The sequence below is a fragment of the Enhydra lutris genome, unplaced genomic scaffold (genome assembly GCF_002288905.1).
Source record: "Enhydra lutris kenyoni isolate GAN:26980312 unplaced genomic scaffold, ASM228890v2 scaffoldscaffold26, whole genome shotgun sequence".
Lineage (NCBI taxonomy): Eukaryota > Metazoa > Chordata > Mammalia > Carnivora > Mustelidae > Enhydra > Enhydra lutris.
Window position 1 is genome coordinate 27043124 of NW_019154110.1, and position 22130 is coordinate 27065253.

The following is a 22130-nucleotide window of genomic DNA, read 5'->3' on the forward strand; positions in this document are numbered from 1 at the left end:
TCTTTCCCTCTCTGTCCCTCCCCTTGCTTAAGTGCTTGCTCTCTCTTGCTCTCAAATAAATCTTTTTTATTTTTTAAAGATTTTACTTATTTATTTGAGGGCAAGAGAAAGAACACAAGCAGGGAGGAGGGGCAGAAAGAGAAGGAGAAGCAGACTTCCCACTGAACAAGGAGTCTGACATGGGGCTCGATCCCAGGACCCTGGGATCATGACCAGGGCCAAACACAACACTTAACCAAATGAGCTGCCCAAATGTCCCTAAATAAATCTTAAAAGAAAAAAAAAAAAGCTGCCGTGATCAAGACAGTACATATTGGTACGGGACTGAGGAAAGACATCATAGTCCCAGTTTTCCAAATTAGAAAATCTCCATCTCAAAGACAGATTTCACACTGAATCACCAAATCCTCCTGGCTCTGGGCTCCATAATCTCACAAACAGATCTCTAGTTCCACTGGCCCAGCTCAAGCTCCAACTACTGATCTCTTTGCCTCTAGTCTCTCATTTCCAATCTGTCCTCTATACTGCTACCAGGCGTCTCCAAAGTAGACCCAAACATGCCAGTCCTACAGGGACCCACTCTCTCCCTTTCCAACAGTCCCCATCAAAGTCCACAAAACACCAACTTCCCTGAGTTCAGGGAAGGCAACCACCACCCCTATTTATTCTCTTCACAGTGGGAGTGACTCATCTGATTGGGGAGATTAGGAGAAAGACTGCACGCACATTCGAAGAGCCCAGCACTTTAGCTGGTGCCTCTCTCTTCCACCTCTGCCTTCCTGGGGCACACACAAGGCAGGAGCAAGGGACTGGTTTCTAGAAGCCGTTCTAGGGGCCTCTCATTCTGTGTTCAGTGGGTCCATAAGGCTGGGGATATATTGTCCTACAAACCACAGCCCAGATCAAACACAGGGGCAGGCATCAGAAATCCCCAATGGTTACCTGCCCAAACCACATTTTCCAGTCTTATTTTATCAACAATACAGCTGACAGTTTACTGTTTTGGACTGCCGTGTCTATTTCTAAACTGGTACTGCACTTAAAGGGAAACAGATATGGTTCATTGCCACGCACAGAAGCCCACCTCCAGGACCAGCGTAAAACCTACCAGCTCCCTCTGCTTCCAGGTACAGATATACATCTCCACGCAGCACATACCAACGCAACCTGATGACAAGGGAAGCCGACCCTGTGTTTCAGTCATCCCAAACTACCCACTGTTCCCCACATACAGCATGCTCCCCACACACCACTGGCTCAGACTGGCATGCGCTTCCACCCAAGGACACCCGAACTCCCTCACCTTCAAACTCAGTGCAACTGTCTGCTCTTCTTTAAAACCTTATTCAACTTCTGTAGGCAAAATTACTCACATCTTCCTCTATGTTTCTCTCACTTTGAGTGTTTGTATACCTATCATCCCAACTAGACTGAGAGCCCTGCTTGGAAGGGCTCACATCTACTCGTCTTCCTAGCTCCTGGTGCTCTACCCATAAAAGACACTTAAGAACATGCCAGATGATGTAAAAAGAGAAAATAACAGGAAGGCCTGCATTAAGACATCAAGTATCCAATTTGTAGTTCTAGGTCAAGGGTGGCAAACTTTCCCTTATAAAGGCTGTGGTACATATTTTTGGCTTTCTGGGTCATCCAGTCTCTGCTATAAAGACTCAGCTCTGTCCCCACAGCACGAAAGCAACCAGAGACAACGCGTTTATAAATGGGTGTGGCTGTGTTCCCCAAAATTTCATTTATAAAAACAGGCATGGCAGGTTGGACTGAGGCCACGGGCACTGTTTGCCAACCCTGGATCTGTAAGATCGGGAACATCCGCAGGGAACCCACTGTTCCCTTGCCTTTTGTGATAAATTTGGAAGCCTCTACCCAAATTGGCTTAAATTGAGTATTTTTATCTTATGGGACAGGATGAACACATAAAGGTTCTCCAGAACAGAGAACTCCAGTGATACAAAGGGGAGTGCCTCTTTGCAAACTGGACTGTCTCTGGTGTCTCAAACAATGAGTGTTATCAGTTCCCCCTCATGCATATCTGAGCACATCAGTGCTCTGCTCTGGGTTCCTCAGTGGGTTCTCATTTCTTACAGTAGTGGTGACCGCAACGATGATGACCGTGCTTGTGACAGCAATAGCGGAGAGCAGTTCATGTTTACTTTGCATGTATGTGTCAGGCTCTAAGCACTTACAGGCACGAGTTAATGTAATTCTATGAAATGAAGTAGGATGACCATTCCCGTGGAGGCACACTCCCACAGCCTGAGGTTACCCAGCAAGGGGCAGAGCTACGAGGCTCAAACCCAGGCAGCCTGGCCCTTGAACCCTTGTGATAAACTGCTCTTCCAAAGCCCAGCTGCTGGGCATGACTGACTGAAGAGATGTTCACAATATGGCCCTTGACCTTTCCTTATCCAACCAGATGCGGAATTTTTCACAGCTCCTCCCAACAATACATGCGTTCATGTTTCCCTGTCTGAACACCATCTTCTCTCTGCCTGGAGTGCTCTCTCCTCATCAGCCTGGTGTACTTGCCATCAGCCTTAAGTCTTGGCTCAAACACAATCTCTCTCTCTCTCTGTGATACCTTCCCCAACTCCCTCAGTTTGACTTAGATGTCCTTTTTTTTCTGTTCCTGCTACATTTTTGTCTTGTAAGAGAAAAAACTGTACACTTCTGTTCATATCAGCATTATTCACAATAGCCAAAAGGCAGACGCCATCCAAGTGTCCCTCAACAGATGAATGCGTCAACAAAATGTCGTCTATATACAGCAGAACATCATTCAGCTTCTGAAAGACAGCAAATTCTGAGGTGTGTTACAAGGATGAACAGTAAGGCATTATGGTAAGGAAAGTGACCCAGGCACAAAAATACAGGGTAGGAGTCCACTTCTATGACGTCCCAAATTCACAGAGACAGAAAGGAAAGTGGTGGTTGCCAGGGGCTGCGGTGAGATGGGAACGAAGAACTGTTGTTTCATGGGTTTTAGTTTTGTAAGATGAAAAGAGTTCTGGAGATGGCTGCACAACGATGTAACTGAACTCCAACACTATGAAGTGTACACTTGAAAATATATCAGATCAGAAAAACCACCTTGGGTGGTTCGGTTGGTTTAGCATCGGCCTTTGGGTCAGGTCATGATCCCAGGGTCCTGGGATCGAGCCCTGCATCAGGCTCCCTGCTCAGCAGGGAGTCTGCTTCTTCTCTCCCTCTGCCATTCCCTCCCCCAACATTCTCTCTCTCAAATAAATAAATAAAATCTTTAAAAAAAAGATTCAGATTGTAAGTTTCATGTTGTGTGCATTTTAGCACAAATTATTTTTTAAAGAAGTGGGGCCAGGGGTGCCTATCTGGCTCTGTCATTGTCTGACTTTGGCCCAGGTGGAACCCAGGGTCCTAGGATCGAGCCCCACATCCAGCTCCCTGCTCAGTGGGAAGCCTGCTTCTCCCTCTTCAGCTCCCCCTGCTTGTGTTCCCTCTCTCACTATCTCTCTCTCTGTCAAATAAATAAATAAAATCTTTAAAAGTAAATACATAGTAAAACATGGGGTCAGGGAAGAAAAAAAAGTCTCTGATTATAGTAAAGAAAATAAAACCCCCTCAGAGAAAGTAAAAAAAAGCCTCCTGTAACCAACCACTGTGATGAGTCAATATATAACCTTCCAGTCATTTTATCATATATACCAATAATACATGCATACTATATACAAGTGTTTTTACTATTATGAATCAGATCTTTTCTTTCCTGACATTTTCTAACAGGTTATTGTTGCTATTACGTAACTACATAGGATTCTTAAAATACTTACCTGGAATGCAGTCATCTTTCTAAACTCTTGTTAATAATGCCAATGGCTTTTTTTTTTTTAATTATTTCTCTTGGATCTTACAGGAAGACCTATCTATCTATAAATAATGACAATTTTGTCTCCAGCTTTCCAACATTTTTTCATAATGTAATATTAAATGAAAAAGGCAAGATACAGAGAAGTAAACTCATTTAAATATAGTGTGCGTGTGTGTTTATTTTCTGTAGTTTATATGAGCCTGGAGAAAGATATACTGAAGGATATATACGAGACTATTCACACTGGTCTCCTGGGAAGAGATAATAAAGAGAGGGAGGGACATTTCAGATTTTTGTAAAACTTTCTTCCTTAGGGTGCCTGGGTGGCTCAGTTGGTTGAGCAGCTACCTTCCGCTCAGGTCCTTGAGCCCTGGGATCGAGTCCCGTGTCCAGTTCCTGGCTCCATGGGAAGTCTGCTTCTCTCTCCGAGCTCCCCTCTCATGCTCTCTCACTCATCTCTCTCTCTCTCAAATAAATAAATAAAATCTTAAAAAAAACACAACTTTCTTCCTTATACTATTGTGTCAAATTTTAATTTTTTTTTTAAAAAGACCATGCATTATGTACTCAAGAAAAAAAAAACTTCTTTTCATTGTTTGTAAGAAAAACCCCACATGGGGCCCCTGGGTGGCTCAGTTGGTTAAGCCTCTGCCTTCAACTCAGGTCATGATCCCAGAGTCCTGGGATCAAGCCCCGCATCGGGCTCTCTGCTCAGCGGGGAGCCTGTTTCCCCCTCTCTCTGCCTGTCTTTCTGCCTACTTGTGATCTCGGTCTGTCAAATAAATAAATAAAATGTTTAATAAAAAAAAAGAAAGCAAGAAAAGAAAAACCCCACGCATCCACTTTTCCCACGGAGGTTGTTGCACACTTTTATGACTGTGTAAGAGGGAGCCCATCTCTGCACACAAGAAGGGAAGCGCATCTTCAATGGTGCTTTGTTTCTTCCCATGTCTCACCTGGGCTGCAGTGGCCGCAGTCTGGAGCAGGCGGGACTCTTCCCACAGGCACCGGGCCACGATTCGGGCAATCTCCATTGGCTTCTCCAGATATCTGCTCTATAAGCGGGAGAGAAAGAATGAAAAGTAGCAGTAGACCAAGGAGCTGTGGACCCAGAATACTACACCTACTACATGAAACAATAAAATGAGGACCTCAGAGCCTGGTTGCCACCAGTGGGAGATGAAGGGGAGAACAGAAAAAAGACCGTCACAGTGAGCTGTCCTTCTGTGACAGAGGGCATACTGAGTCTTTGGACAATATGTTATCTTGGTGTCCTATGGAGGTGACAGACCTTGTCCAAGAGTATCTGATTACAGTCAAACATTTAACATTTAAAAATAAATCATCTGGGGTGTCTGGGTGGCTCAGTCAGTGGGGCGTCTGACTCTTGATTTCGGCTCAGGTCATGATCTCAGGGTCATGATACCAGTGCGGAGTGGGGCTCGCCCTGGGTGTGGAGCCTGCTTAAGATTCTTTCTCCCTCCTTCTGCTCCTTCCACCCCTTCCTCTCTTCAAAAAAAAAAAAGTCATTTTCCTATGAAACTACTAGTTCTGATCATGTCATTAAGATATACTAATATAAGATGATTACTGTAACAATTATGTCTCCAGAGGACAAAAAAAGTGTATCTCAGATAATGATGCCCAAGGGTGGGTATACAGAGGCTTGAGGAAGGGCTAGTAATTTCTCCTTTGATTTAAAGTACAAGATAGGATCTCATTACCTAGGCAAATGAGGAAAGAAATACTTCCTGGACAGAAAGCTAACAGCCTACTCTGCAGGGTCAGTTTCGCATCCCACCTGAAGGAACTGCTTGATTCTCCGCAGATTGTGCTGATAGAGAACATTTGACTCCTGCAGGAAACGGCTGTATTGCTGGTCAATCTCACCCAGGAGATTATGAAACACCAAAGTTGCATGTGATTCCTTGCTGGCCGCATATGCCCTAAGAAAAGGAAGAAGGATACAGTACGATTCTGAAACCGACACACACCCGCATACACACACACACACCCCATAAGCATGCATGCGCGCCATGCGGACAAATCACCATCAAGGTGGGAAAAAAACAAGACAGACTTGATACTTTAACCCACTCCTCACTTTAGATTCACCTTGCTCAGCAGCAAGAAATATCATGAATTCAATGATTATTAACAATTATTCCAGACACTATTAGCCATTGCCATAGTCTACACTTATAAAATACTCAAGTGGGGGCGCCTGGGTGGCTTAGTTGGCTGAACAGCTGCCTTCGGCTCAGGTCATGATCCTGGAGTCCTGGAATTGAGCCCTGAAACGGGCTCCTTGCTCAGTGGGGAGCCTGCTTCTCTCTCTCCCTCTGCCTGCTGCTCTGCCTACTTGTGCTCTCTGACAAATAAATAAATTTTTTAAAAATCTTAAAAAAAAAGTGCGCCTGGGTGGCTCAGTGGGTTAGGCCTCTGCCTTTGGCTCAGGTCATGATCTCAGGGTCCTGGGATCGAGGCCCGCATCGGGCTCTCTGCTCGGCGGGGAGCCTGCTTTCTCCCCTCTCTCTCTATGCCTGCCTCTCTGCATACTTGTGATCTCTCTCTCTCTGTTTCAAATAAATAAATAAAATCTTTAAAAAAAAATCTTAAAAAAAAAATACTCAAGTGAAGTGGACATATACGCTGTTTGGCTTTTTAAAATTCTCACTCAGTCAGCTCTGCAGTCAGATTATTAGTAACAAATAAGCAAACCCAGATCAGGATGGCCCAACTCTATCATCTCTGACTCACCTCCCTGGACCCTCTTCAAATTCTAGAAAAACTAGGTCATAGTCCTGAATTAAATGAAAATTAATAGGTAGATCTGAACACATTAACGTGAAGGAAAAAACGGTGCTTGCATGGCTCAGTCGGTTAAGCATTCAACTCTTGGTCAGCTGGGGTCATGATCCCAGCGTCATGAAGCCTGCTTAAGATTCTCTCTGTCAGGACGCCTGGGTGGCTCAGTTGGGTAAGCCGATGCCAAAGCCTTCGGCTCAGGTCATGATCCTGGGGTCCTGGGATCGAGTCCCACATCGGGCTCCTTGCTCGGCAGGGAGCCTCCTTTTCTCTCCGCCTCTGCCTGTTTGTGGGCTCTCTCTCTGACAAATAAATAAATAAAATCTTAAAAAAAAAAAAGATTCCCTCTGTCCCTCTCCCTCTGCCCTTTCCCCCACTCTCTCTCTAAAAAAGAAGGGGGAAAAAAAAATGAAGAAACAGTCCTTGGAATTCTGGGCCATCATCTCTATGAATGAGTCTGTTTCTCTTAACTCTGTGTCTCCTTCCTTTAATTAAAGAGGAATCAGAATTACATACCCAAATCTCTACCCATGGGAGAACTCTCCTTGAGATAAAATATATTTGTAGCACATCCCTGGAGTGTCAGAACACACAGAGGCTCTCGCCAAGGAGACGAGATCCAAATCAGCCTTCGAAACATCTACCACCAAGCAGGCTGCTGTCCCAGGTGCCAAGAGACAGTTGCCTGCATACACTTCTAACATAGAACACGTTTTGCAAGACTGAGAGTCTGTCTTTATTTCCTGATTTCTTTCACCCCATCACCTATACCCTTAAGTTTTTTGATGAAATAGCACAGAGTTAAGCTAGAACAGGTTAGGTCTCTTGACTCAAACCCAAACCCGACACTCTGGGGAGCTTCTCAGGAAGGACTTACCAATCCTGACTCTCGATCCAAGCAGCCAGAAACTGCCGCAGCTCCATCGGGAAGCTGTCGCTGTACAGCTGATGAAGCTGCTCCAGGTACCGCGTGTCGAGCTGCTGTAGCTGATTCCATTGGGCCATCCTGTGGCAATCAGGGGTCCCAACTGTAAACCAAAGTGTCCACAGGGTCACTGCAAGCCTTAGGAGGAGCAAACCACCTAGGAACACCCCATCTACCCAACACAGGCATCGGGTCTGTGATTAGGGATAAAAGATGCTTTGCACAGGATCCTCTGTGTTTCTCCCAGTTTACAGTAATACAGACACATCCCCAGTCTCTGCCTCTGGAAGCACATCACAGCTTCTCCTGCCCTGGGATGGTGATGTGGGCGTGGCATCAGCCAAGTTCCAGAATCTGTTATCTCCCAGATGTATGTGAAGTTGAAAAATAACTTTCAGATTTCCACTTCCTCGTCTATAAAACAGAGATATCATTCCCACCTCTCATGGTTGTCGAGATATTTCTGAAGAAGTTAGTAAAATACGTAGCATGTCAGCTCCTTTCTTTCCACCCTACCCCTCTTCTAAGGGGGTGCACTGGAGGGTATAGACAACAAGCCTAAAGTCAGACCGAAATGTGGGGGAATGTGGCTGTTTAGGGAAAACAAAGCTAATTCTAAGAATACAGGCTTAAAAGTATAAGCAAGGACCTGCCGGAGATTCTCCAAGTCAATGAAAAGTAATTTTGTTTTGAAAAGAGTTCTCAGTTAACACAGGCAGCAACCTCTTCGACCTTAGCTGCAGCAACTTCTTCTAGGAACATCGCCAAAGGCAAGGGAAGCAAGGGCAAAAATGAACTACTGGGACTTCATCAAGATCAAAAGCTTTTGCACAGCAAAGGAAACAGTTAACAAAATCAAAAGACAACTGACAGAATGGGAGAAGGTATTTGCAAATGACATATCAGATAAAGGGCTAGTATCCAAAATCTATAAAGAGCTTAGCAAACTCAACACCCAAACAACAAATAATCCAATCAAGAAATGGGCAGAGGACATGAACAGACATTTCTTCAAAGAAGACATCGAGATGGCCAACAGACACATGAAAAAGTGCTCCACATCACTCGGCATCAGGGAAATACAAATCAAAACCACAATGAGATACCACCTCACACCAGTCAGAATGGCTAAAATTAACAACTCAGGAAATGACAGATGCTGGCAAGGATGCGGAGAAAGGGGAACCCTCCTATACTGTTGGTGGGAATGCAAGCTGGTGCAACCACTCTGGAAAACAGCATGGAGCTTCCTCAAAAAGCTGAAAATAGAGCTATCCTACAACCCAGCAATTGTACTACTGGGTATTTACCCTAAAGATATAAACATAGTGATCCGAAGGGGCATGTGCACCCTAATGTTTACAGCAGCAAGGTCTACAATAGCCAAACTATGGAAAGAACCTAGATGTCCATCAACAGATGAATGGATAAAGAAGATGTGGTATATGTATATGTATATGTGTACACACACACACACACACACACACACACACACACACACACACACACAGGAATACTATGCAGCCATCAAAAAAATGAAATCTTGCCATTTGCAACAACGTGGATGGAACTAGAGGGTATTATGCTTAGTGAAATAAGTCAATCAGAGAAAGACAATGATCATATGATCTCCCTGATACGAGGAAGTGGAGATGCAACGTGGGGGGTTTGGGGGGTGGGAAAAGAATAAATGAAACAAGATGGGATTGGGAGGGAGACAAACCATAAGAGACCTTTTTTTTTTTTTTTTAAAGAATTTATTTATTTGACAGAGAGTGAGAAAAGGAGAGAGAGCACAAGTGGGGGGAGCAGCAGAGGGAGAGGGGGAAGCGGGCTCCCCGCTGAGCAGGGAGTCCAATGCTGGACTCGATCCCAGGATCCTGAGATCATGACCTGAGCCGAAGGCAGAGGCTTAACCCACTGAGCCACCCAGGCGCCCCAAGAGACTCTTAATTTCACAAAACAAACTGAGGGTTGCCGGGGGGGAGGAGGGTAGGGAGAGGGTGGTGGGGTTATGGACATTGGGGAGGGTATGTGCTATGGTGAGTGCTGTGAAGTGTGTAAACCTGGCGATTCACAGACCTGTACCGCTGGCGCTAATACTACATTATATGTTTATTAAAAAATTAAAAAATTATTTAAAAAAAAGTTCTCAGTTGAGGGGCGCCTGGGTGGCTCAGTCGGTTAAGCGTATGCCTTCAGCTCTGGTCATGATCCCAGGGTCCTGGGATGGAGCCCGGCATCACGCTCCCTGCTCAGCAGGAAACCTGCTTCTCCCTCTGCCCCTCCCCCTGCTCATGAGGACCCTCTCTCTCAAATAAATAAATAAATAAATAAATAATTTTTTTAAAAGAAGAAAAAGTTCAATAAAGTAAAGCAATGAGAATGTCCGAATGAGGTAATTGCCCCCATCAGGCCAGTATGTTTCCATAAATAAACTGAACCTTCTGACGACACCAGAGGTGGTGCTTGGCACTGATTTAATTTTTTTTAAACAATGTCTTCCTTCCTCTTAGGCACGTCCCAAACATTTTCAGTTACCACACCTTTGCTGTTGCCCCTGTCCTTACTACCCCCAAGACCAATCTGCCACAGGACAGATGCTGCTTGGGCCATGGTACACGTATACTGAGCACTGGCTGGAACGAAAGCGGTAGCTGAGGCATTATAACCACGGTGGGTATCACCCTCGATAAGAAATGAAAGGCCAAGACGTCGGGGTGGCTCAGTGGGTTGGGCGTCTGCCTTCAGCTTGGGTCATGATCCCAGGGTCCTGGGATCAAAGCCCCACATCAGGTTCTCTGCTCAGAGGGGAGCCTGCTTCCCCCTCTCTCTCTGCCTGCCTCTCTGCCTGCTTGTAATCTCTGTCAAATAAATAAATAAAATCTTTAAAAAAAATAAAGTACACTCTCTACCTGCAGTGTGGGGACTGAATTCACAACCCCAAGATCAAGAATCACATGTTCCACCAACTGAGCCAGCCAGGTGCCCCTAGACACCTACTTTTTATAATAAAGTCCAATGTTATAAGTTAATTTAAAAAACAGACTAATTACTTAATTGCTTAACTTGGATACAAATGTATAGCCATCACAATCTACTCCCTAAAGTTCCATGTTATAACGATAAAGCAACACCCCACTATACCTGCTCAACTGGACATGAACACTGGGTCACACACAAATATACACATTTTCAGCAAACCATTAAAAAAGTACAAGCTGGGGGCGCCTGGGTGGCTCAGTGGGTTAAAGCCTCTGCCTTCGGCTCAGGTCATGATCCCAGGGTCCTGGGATCAAGCCCCACATTGGGCTCTCTGCTCAGCAGGGAGCCTGCTTCCTCCTCTCTCTCTGCCTGCCTCTCTGCCTACTTGTGATCTCTGTCTGTCAAATAAATAAATAAAAAATCTTAAAAAAAAAGTACAAGTTGTTGAAAATTGTCTAGTTCATTTCTAGGTCCGTAACTCAGAGGTGTTTTTTGTTGTTATAGTTTTGGCTTGGGGTTGGGTGGGACAACACAAAGGGGATAGTAATACAAGTAGTACAGGTAGTACAAGTAGTACACATACAAGTAGTACAATAATTTTGTCATTTATTAGACCACAAACCAGTTACTAGGTTGTTTGTTTGTTTTTTTTTCCATAAAAGTAAAGCACCAGGGGCACCTGGGTGGCTCAGTGGTTTAAGACTCTGCCTTTGGCTCAGGTCATGATCCCAGGGTCCTAGGATCGAGCCCCACATCAGGCTCTCTGCTCAGCAGGAAGCCTGCTTCCCCCTCTCTCTCTGCCGGCCTCTCTGCCTACTTTTGATCTCTCTCTGTCAAATAAATAAATAAAATCTTTAAAAAAAAAGAGTTTAAAAAAAAGTAAGGCACCAAAAATGACTGGCATTATGCTTCACTTCTTAGTCTAATCACTGTAGGTTAACACTGTAATAGCTATATTTTTTTAAAAAATTCACTGCAAGTTAAAGCCAAAAGCAGACAGTATTCTCAAGGAGATGAGCAAAGAGCCTTACAAGTGATCATTTTCTCACAGGCTGCTTAGCTACAAACCATATTTAACCAACAACAGCCACAAGGCAATTAGCCCAATGTTCTTCATAAGAACGGTATATCCTTAGGAGATCACCAGCCAAACTGTCTAGGAAAACCATTGCCAACTAGCTTGTGGCCACTGTTTTACCGGAAAAGGTTTTACAAGAGCCTACCTTATTTCACAATCTCAATTCTGTTCTTTCAAATTACAAGTTAAAGAACTCCACTTAAGTTCTCACTGAAGTATTTATCTACGAAATAATGCAAAGCCTGTGATTTAATAACCATTTTCACAGACCCGCAGGACACAGAAAGTGATCTGCACAATCTGAATGCCAAGTGCCATTCTGGGTGCAGAGAGAAATGAGTTCATTCCACAGAGAGACTGGCTTAGAGCATGACGCCGGGCTTAATTCTCTCCAGAGGTGAGTGCTAAGTTTACGTTAGCAGACAGCAGATGGGAGCATATAAAGGCAATATTAAATCTGATTCTGTTTTCTACAACTTCAGAGAAAAGAAAAATAAAAATGAAACAGCAAGTCACCAAAGACTTTCCGGACTTTTCAAAACAGGAATTTCTCAACCCCTTGGGGATAACTTACCAACAAGTCATAACTCAAACAGCTATTGTCTGATGAGGAACTTATTACTGTAAGGATCAGTAAAGTTTGTCCAAAGTCGCAGTTTTCATTTATATATTACATTCTAAGGAAACCAAGAGACGTGTCAAGAAACACAAATCCAGACCCCTTACAAAGGGATTCATTACATCATTTCATAAAACTTCGTTTTAAATTAAGGTTTGTAAATCACATCCACACACTAATGGATTTGTGGTAGAGTGAGGGGCCAAAGTGAGGAGAGAGACGAAACCCCAGCACATACAATCCAGAACAGAAAGTGATCTAAAGATAATTTCTGTTCCACCTTGTCACAAGATTCTTTTGGGTGTTAGCCATACTTTGTATTAGAAATACCTATATTATAAATAGAGCAAAGCCATATCTTATCCATTGCCTCTACTAAGCCCCTTTTGCTTCAGGAAAGGCCCAGTGACTAAGGCAAACAAAGAAGTAACAGAAGTACCCTTGCACTAATTTCTATAGAAATTAGTCCTTTTAAGAAGGTATTTTTTTTAAGATTTTATTTATTTATTTGACAGAGAGAGAGAGAAAACACACAAAAGGGGGAAAGGCAGAGGGAGAGGGAGAAGCAGGCTCCTCCCCACTGAGCTGGGAGCCTGACTCAGGGCTTGATCCCAGGACCCTCAGATCATGACCTGAGCCAAAGGCACATGCTTAACCAACTGAGCTATTCAGGCGCCCTGAAGATTTTTTTTTTAAAGATTTATTTATTTGAGGGGCGCCTGGGTGGCTCAGTGGGTTAAGCCGCTGCCTTCGGCTCAGGTCATGATCTCAGGGTCCTGGGATCGAGCCCCGCATCGGGCTCTCTGCTCAGCAGGGAGCCTGCTTTCTCCTCTCTCTCTCTGCCTGCTTGTGATCTCTGTCTGTCAAATAAATAATTAAAATCTTTAAAAAAAATTAAAAAAAATAAAGATTTATTTATTTGAGAGTGTGTGTGGCGGGGGGAGGACAGAGGGAGAGACTCATGAAGCAGACTCCCCACTGAGCTCAGAGCGTAAGATGGACTGATCCCAGGACCCAAGAGATTATGACCTGAGTGGAAAGCAAGAGTCAGACCCTTAACCAACTGAACCACCCAGGCACCCCTTTAAGAAGATATTTTTAGGGGCACCTGGGTGGCTCAGTCAGTTAAATGTCTACCTTCAGCTCAGGTCATGATCTTAGGGTCCTGGGATTGAGCCCCTAGTTGGGCTTCCTGCTCAGTGGGGAGTCTGCTTCTCCCTCTGCCCTCTGCCCCTCCCCTCTGCTTGCACATGCACTCTCTCTCTAATAAATAAAAAATTTTTTAAAAAGCATAATATATAGCAAACACTTTTCTATGAAAAGATATTTTTGTTCAAAGCCCTCGAAACCACTATCTCATTTCTACTAGTGTTTTCAATCTAATCCTACTAATCTCGAGGGCCACAAAATTATTTAGACTTGCAAGCTCCAATTTGTTTATCCTCCCCATACCACTTCTGAAATAATCTGAGGTAGCTTCAAACTCCATAAAGTAAATTAGGGAGAAGAAAAATTATTAAACTAAAATGCAATTAATGCTAGACCAAGACACTCAACCTACATGAAATTTTCCTTGTGGGACAAAAGGTATAATGAACAGCAGGGAGCCCATATTTAAATACTGTATTTTTAACAATTTAACCATGGATAATTTTTTTTAAAGATCCAGGACCCAGAGATCATGACCTAAGCTGAAGTCAGACATTTAACCAACTAAGCGACCCGGCACCCGGGCACCCATAACCATTGATAATTTAACCATTCATAATTACCTTAGACATTAAGACTCTGTAATTTCAAATCAGAAAAAGGTAATTCAAAATAAGTATGCCTGGGGGGGACTGAGCAGCTCAGATGTTAAGCCTGTGACTCTTGCTTTTGGCTCAGGTCATGATCTCAGGGTTGTGAGACCAAGCCCCATGTGTGAAATCACACCCAGTGTGGAGCCTCCTTAAAATTCTCTCTCTTCCCCTCCCTCCTAAGCACACACACACTCTCTCTCTCTCTCTTTTTAAAGTAGGCTTGTATAGTAAACATATAATTTTGTTACTTACAAATCCAAATAGTACTTTTAGTTTAAGTCCAGGTGTTTGCCTTTATAATAGGAAGTTTATATATAAATCTAATTTTGATTTCCTAAGAAGAGAAAATATTAACAGTTGAGCACCCAATCCAACTACAGTTATTGTAATATTCAAATATATTTAATTAGAAATAATAGGATTTGCTTTGAAGTCAGAAACCAACTCTTCGTTGTAAAAATGGATATTGAGATATAAAGGAACATGAATTCTAGTTCCCTACTAATGTGGCAAAATTGAATATATGGGGGCACCTGGGTGGCTCAGTGGATTAAGCCGCTGCCTTCGGCTCAGGTCATGATCTCAGGGTCCTGGGATCGAGTCCCGCATCGGGCTCTCTGCTCGGCAGGGTGCCTGCTTCCCTCTCTCTCTCTCTCTGCCTGCCTCTCCGTCTACTTGTGATCTCTCTCTGTCAAATAAATAAATAAAATCTTTAAAAAAAAAATTGAATATATGGACAGAGTATTAAACTACTGGGGAGTAGAGTTCAGAGAAGCAAGGGAAAGAAAAGGATGGTTTTTTCAAGATTTTATTTATTTTCTTGGAGAGAAAGAGTGTTGAGTGGGAGAGAAAACAGGAGCAGGGGAGAGAGGGAGAAGCAGACTCCCCACTGAACAGGGAGCCTGAAATGGGGCTCATTCCCAGGACTCTGAGATCATGACCTGAGCCAAAGGCAGACACTTAACTGACTGAGCTGCCCACGTACCCCGAGAAAGGGCAGTTTTCAATGGCACTCTGGAACATTCTCAACCCAAAAGTCTATTATCCCTCACTCCTCGCATCTCACTTTAACTCTTGGTAGAGTTAAAGAATCTTGTGCCAAGCACCTTATTTTGTCCATTCTAAATGCTAACATGGTGTAAGGTCTTAGCACTAGCAGTATCTTCTAATAGTTCTCTAATCCGTATCTAGAAACATAGAGAATAAAATGTATCAGATTCACAGTTAACTTTAAGAGATGAATTATGCCAGGATTGTGAACAGCAGAAAGGATAAAAAGATCTAGGGCTCTGATCCATGAAGAACAATCAAGATCTTAAAAATAATGGGGCACCTGGGTGGCTCAGTCAGTTAAGTGTCCAACTCAATCTCAGCTCAGATCTTGATCTCAGGCTCATGAATTCAAGCCCTATGTTGAGATCCACGAAAGACCTGGAGCCTACTTTAAAAAACAATAAAAAAGTCTTAAAAACAAAACTACAAGAACTTAAAAACAAAACTACAAGAACTCAGAATCTACTGCTCCTCCAGCTATCCAAAAGGATTCTGTGAATTATGAATTGACAAAGTCTCCAATTATGTCAAATCAAATAGTGTTAACGACTTTTTTTTTTAAAAAATGATGTATTCTTGGGGCACCTGTGTGGCTCAGTTGGTTACGCATCCCACTCTTGATTTCAGTTCAGGTCACGATCTCATGATTGTGGGGCTAAGCCCTGAGCTGGGCTCCTCGCTCAGTGCCCTGTCCCTCCTGCTCGTGCTTGCACGCTCGTGCTCTCTCTCTCAAAATAAATAAATAAAATCTGTAAAAAACCGATGTATTCTCCATACTTGATTTGGCACAGGCACCATATCTGATCACAAACATTTCAGATTAAAGGAACAACAATATAAACATAATTGCTTCTAAACTGAAAGTAACACAAGTAGACGTGCTTTTGTCAATTACTAAGTGTGCAGTTTATGGTTAAAGCTGTTTGAGAACAGGTCTGAGCTCTAGATAAAAACCACAGAACAGACCAAATTGGTGCATCACATGGCCTCCCCATTTTGTGACACTTCCACTCCCCCGACCAGACAAGCTCCACTGAAGCAGGGTGATGTGAGGCCAAGGACACGGGACAGACTGTCCCATAGGATGGGCCTGGGTCCAAACCCTGCCTGCCATTCATCAGCTATTTCTTTTATGGGTATTACTTGACTTCACTAAAATGGGGAAGTATCACTCTTTTGAAAGACTGCCATAAAAGTTAAAAAAATAGTAATAATGGATATACAGCATCTCTCATAGGTGGTGCTGGGTGCCTAGGGGAGCTGGATGGTTCCTCCCTCCCACAGCATTCCTTCCATTGGTACTTCTTAGCTACATCTATCTCCTCAATGCCCAGGGAAACAGATTAATTCATCAGATTAACCATGTTCAATGATGAAGTCAGCTTTCTCTGCCATGCAAAATGCATGCATTTTAATGAGTCTTTGTATTATCTCCCGAGGGAGGGAGTTTGTAATGCTGTGATTTAGTGTACGTGTCTAAGGGGAAGAGAGAAGAGCAGGAGGGCTGGGGGGTGCTCTGATGAAGTTTATCTCCCTCCATACACAGTTCACCTAAGGATAGCTCCAGGTGCTAGAAAGACTAAAGGTAAAAACACTAAATGAGGGGCACCTGGGTAGCTCAGTGGGTTAAGGCCTCTGCCTTCAGCTCAGGTCATGATCTCAAGGTCCTGGGATCGAGCTCTGCATCAGGCTCTCTGCTCAGTGGGGATCCTACTTCCTCCTCTCTCTGCCTACTTGTGATCTGTCAAATAAATAAGTAAAATCTTAAAAAAAAAAAAACACTAAATGATAACCAAATGAAAGAAGAAGACAGAAAGAATGAACCTTGGTTTAAGAGCAGGCCAAATAACTAATGATTATCACTGATTATTATATAGCATATTATATAGCACTTCACTATGTTCTAGGCATTGTTTTAAGCACTTGACATATTTCAGGTACTTATTTCATCTTCACAACAACCCTATGAGATAAATACATTTTTAACCCTGTTTTACAGAGGAGGAAACTAAATACTGAATTTTAAGTGATTCACCCAAGCTCATCAGATAGTAACATCATGGAGCTTGAATCCTAACCCAAACAGTCTGTTTTCAGAATTCCTGCTCTTACCCATTAGGCTAGAGGGGGAGTTTTCACTGATTTTTAAGTAACACATGAGTCAATCATGACATCAAGCCAATGTGATCATATGGGTTTTTGGTTTTTGGTTTTTGTTTTTTTTTAAAGGAAGCTCTCTGCCCAACATGGGGCTTGAATTCACGACCCCAAGATCAGGAGTCACAAGCTCTACCAACTGAGTCAGGTATCCCAATCTTACGTCATTTTCAACAGCCACATACAGTGTCTGAATTAAAGCTATCCATCCCGCTGTAACTAGGCTTACACCTACCATGAATCTCTACCATGTATCATAATTTAAATGGCGTGACTAAAAAACAAACATATTCAGGGAAGGGTAATCAGGGTGTGAAGAGTCTGAGAACTTGAACATTTTGCCCAGCAAGAAGGCTTGGGGAACAGGAAGTGTGGTTAGGAGAGGGGACAATAATTACAGAGGAGCAGCTCTTCAAAGATGGGGAGATCTGTACATGCAAGGGCGAAACACTCCAGAATCAACCTCCTTCCCCGCAAGACTGACCCCTGTTCTGCCCTCTGGAGCACTCCCTCTGCATCCACAGGTACCCAACCTGGCTGCAGTTCTTTTTTCTTTAAGGGAGAGATGCCTGGGAAATCAAATCAGATTTATTACATCAGAACTGCTGAGGGAGGGACCCATGTTTCGATATTTAAAATCTCCCCGGACGATGCTAACTGCATGGCCAGACTGAGGACCCTGGAATGAGAGCGGAGATCAGGATCTGGGTGGTCAGGATGACGTGAGGGGCTTTCAGAAGCCGGAGGCTGCTCCTTACTCCTGATGTACTGAATGATAATCTCCAGGGATGGGGTCCGGGCAGGTGTAACCAAGCCCCGATGTAAGCCATACTGAGAAACATGAACGCCTGACTGGGGGTTATAAGTAAGTCTGAAAAGTGTTCAGCAGGCTGGGACAATCTGATTTACATTTAAGATCCCTCAGGCAGCAATAAGAGGTGAGATCTGGCAGTGGCCGGAAGTTCTTGCAAGGTGGACATCTTCCAGAAATAAAGAGGGAGCTGTGATGGGGCTTGGCGACTGTATGAAGGGCAAATGGGACTCAGACAAAGGGAGGAGGAGGGAACAACCTCCCAGGCTCCTCTTGTGTTTGGGGTTCAAATGGAGGTTCAGTGTTCACTGAGAAACGTCACAGGATTACCTCCGACAGTGGGAGACCCTAGGCTGGATGGCCTCCAGAAACTATTCCATCTGTAAACTGCGATCGGGCTCCATTCCCTCAAGACATTAAGGTTGCTGTGACCCAAGAAAAAATGCTGCAGAGAAGGGAGTACACGGATATTTAACAACAAGGATCTGGGGCTTGCACACCAACTACCAGTTAGCCTCTGTGCCTCAGTTTCCCCACCTGTGAAAAAGGGCAGAAAACAGGACTCACCTCATAGGGTCACTTAAGAACTGAATGAGTCAATGTACACAAAGGACTTAAGATGCCAAAGCAGGCAGGCAGGACGTGTCCCTAAGTGTCATTAGTGCAACCGAGGGCCTGGTGAGCCCCGCCTTTCTTGCCTCAGCTGGTACTGGCCTGCTGGCCGAACGCCCAGCACTCACCCTGCTCTTCTTCCAGCTGCTCAAAAGCACCAAGGCCACCCTCTCGGGGTCCTCCTTCTATCACCATTCCCTGCCCAGTGCTGAGCACCAGGACTCCATAACCGGGACCTGCAACCACTTGGCCGGATGCCAGCTCCGCGAGGTCAGGAAGAGCCTTGCTTAGTGCTGCTCCGTACTGTGTTCTCCTCCTCACGCACCCCTGCCCCAAGCATCCAGCACGGTGCCCCGCTCACAATAGGGAGTCCAAAAACATGTACTGAATGAATCAACTGCTGGGCTATTACCACTCTAACTGAATCAGCCAGATGAAGACACCGCATCTGGTAAGAATTACTCGGAGGAGCAGACCAACTGACCAAACCTTTCAGTTCTGCTGTCGGAAAAATTCAAGAATGGTCCCTCAGGGACCTTTCAGTAAGAGTAAAATCCCAGACAGCACTCCCCAAGCAGAAAAGCGTGCACTAACTTCTCACTGTCCAATCCCAAATCTCTACCCCTGGCCAAGGCTCTGTGACTCCTCGGCCAATTCTGCCACCTCCCTCCTCTCTCCAGCCTCAAGATGACTCTCAGGTCTGTTTATCTCCTCCCCCAGCCCCAAACCCCAGCCTTTGTTCCTTTCTTGCAGAGATGTTCTTGCCTGAAGTGTTTTTCCCCTCGGTAACACTTATGTCCCTTCGCTGTCCCCATTGGAAAGGCACCTCTGGTACAGCCCCTGCTTTAATGATGAACCTCCACAGCACTTAGACATGAGTCATGGCAATTCTGATTCCTTCTCCATGTGAGGAGTTCTCCACTGGCAGCCCTCCTGTCTCCTTCTGAGTTAGAGCTTCTGACTGGATGTTAGAGGACGCCAAATGAACATTGCCTTTAGTTTCCTTTCCTCGCCTTTGCACACAGACATAAATACCAGCTCCCACTGCAGAAGTGTCTACTGATGGCCACAATACTGAAAAGCAGGACATGAATATGATTAACTGTGTCCAAGGGAACAAGATCAGCTCTAGCCTGGATGACTGGTTATCCAGACTTTTTTCTGGAGAGAAGCAAAGCATTCTTCCAACGTACAAATGCTGAGAGCTTCACCCTCGCAGGAATCAGAAGTAGGCTGCCAACTTTTTTTAAAGATTTTTATTTACTTATTTGAGAGAAAGTGTGTGTGCACAGAGGGAGAGAGAGAAGCAGACTCCTTGCTGAGCAGGGAGCCCGATGCAGGGCTCGATCCCTGCACCCCAAGACCCTGACCTGAGCCAAAGGCAGATGCTTAACCAACTGAGTCACCCAGGTGCCCCAGGCTGCCAACTTTTTAAAACAGAAGGAATATAGCCCTTGAGAAACTGTAGACTGGGCAAGCGAACATCATGTCAAAATTTCCAGGCTTGAGGGCAACTGAAGGGAGAAGGGCAAGTTGCTGGTAGAAGCCTGCAGATATTGTATTCCTTGGACAAAACCCAAGTAAAAGTCAAAAAAGCACCCACTGATCTGGAATGCTAGTAAGTTATTAGTATTCTTCAAAGACAGGAAAACGGAAATAAACCAGCAAAAGGGAACTTCAATTTCTAAATCTGTTATCACAGACCCATAATATAGCTCACCACTTACTGGAAGACAAGCCAAGTACCTTTTCCCAACTTTATTCAAGTCACTTCCCTAAAAGAGGTATCAAGGTAATCCTGGTCACTTAGCATGCAGCAACGCACAAGAGGGGCTGAGAACACACGGCCATGGATCCTGTGTCGGAACTCCTTCCTCCAAAGAAACTATGGTTTGGGGACAGAACCTTAAATTCAAAGGGCACTGGCGGTGGTTATAGAGCATGGCCCCAATTTCTTTAATACTCTTCCAGCTGAGACAAGAGGTCTTTGTCTCCTCCCCTTGAATCTGGCTAAGGCCATGACTGCTCCAACCAACTGGGTTAAGACAGAAGGGTCGATACGCAACTTCAAGGCTTCCGCCTGATTCTCTTGGCAGGCTCATTCCCCAGAACCCAGCCAACACCCTGTGTGAAGCCCAAAGGCACGAGGGGCCACGAGGAGGCACTTGGTCTGCAGTCCCTGCTGAGATCAGCCTTTGACTCATCCCAGCCCAGGCATCAAATATGTGAGTGAAGCAGCTCCAGAAGACAATTGCCCCAGATATTCCCATCTTCCCAATGCTGTGCAACAAAGGCAGCCACCCCTGCTGTGCTGATCACATTTTCTGCCCCTAGCATCTCTGAGCATACCAAAATGGTTATTGCCTTGTGCCCCTGAATCTAAGGGGTTTATCCCATTTGGTACTAGAACACCATTTTTACTAAATAGTGATAGAATATTATCTTTACATAGAGTCTAACTTCCATGAGAAAAGAATTTGCAGTTTTAAAGGAAAAGGCTTTAGGGGCGCCTGGGTGGCTCAGTGGGTTAAGCCGCTGCCTTCGGCTCAGGTCATGATCCCAGGTCCTGGGTTCAAGCCCCACATCGGCCTTTCTGCTCAACAGGGAGCCTGCTTCCTCCTCTCTCTCTGCCTGCCTCTCTGCCTACTTGTGATTTCTCTCTGTCAAATAAATAAATAAAAAATCTTTAAAAAAAAAATAAAGGAAAAGGCTTTGCTGTTAAAACTATTTTATTTTTTTGAAGTTTTTTTAAAATTTATTTGAGAGAGAGAGAGAAGCAGAGGGAGAGGCAGAAGCAGGTTCCCTGCCGAGCAGGGAGCCTGATTCGAGACTTGATCCCAGGACCCCGGGAATCATGACCCGAGCAGAAGGGAGACACTTAACTGACTGAGCACCCAGGTGCTCATTTTATTTTATTTTTTAAAACTTTATTTATTTAAGTAATCTCAACGTGCAACATGGGGCTCAAACTCACAACCCTGAGATCAAGAGTTGCACACTGTTCCGACTGAGCCAGCCAGGCGCCCCTATTGTTAAAATTGTTTTGTTTTGCTTTAAAGATTTTATTTATTTATCTGACAGGGAGAGAGTGAGCACAAGCGGTGGGGGGGGGGGGCGCGCAGAAGAGGGAGAAGCAGCCTCCCGGCTGAACAGGGAGACCCCAGCCAAAGGCAGACGTCAAACCAACTGAGTCATCAGGCACCCCTTAAAACTGTTTTCATAGTAAACCTCTTCTTTCCTCTGTGCACTCCCTTTCTAAGTGATCCATCTAATCCCACTCCTTCAAAATGACATCTACACCCTGACAACCCCCAAATTTACATCCCTAGCCTTAACCCCCTCTCGTGAGCTCCAGAGTCACATCTAACTGCCTATTCAACATCTCTACCTGGATGTCTAACAAGGAGCTCGTATTTAA

At 44.5% G+C, this 22130-nt stretch overlaps 1 protein-coding gene across 7 annotated transcripts in view; it reads right to left on the bottom strand.

Annotated features, from left to right (window-relative positions):
- LOC111151241 (signal transducer and activator of transcription 3) overlaps positions 1-22130 on the bottom strand; it is a 70415-nt gene that overhangs the window by 23044 nt on the left and 25241 nt on the right. For all 7 annotated transcript variants that reach the window (XM_022509088.1, XM_022509083.1, XM_022509086.1 and 4 more), the window contains exons 2-4: positions 7548-7698; positions 5664-5808; positions 4819-4917 (exon numbers count right to left, since the gene is read on the bottom strand). In XM_022509088.1, coding sequence (XP_022364796.1) covers positions 4819-4917; positions 5664-5808; positions 7548-7675 — 372 coding nt within the window. In that variant the 5' untranslated portion in view covers positions 7676-7698. The remainder of the gene's footprint in view (positions 1-4818; positions 4918-5663; positions 5809-7547; positions 7699-22130) is intronic.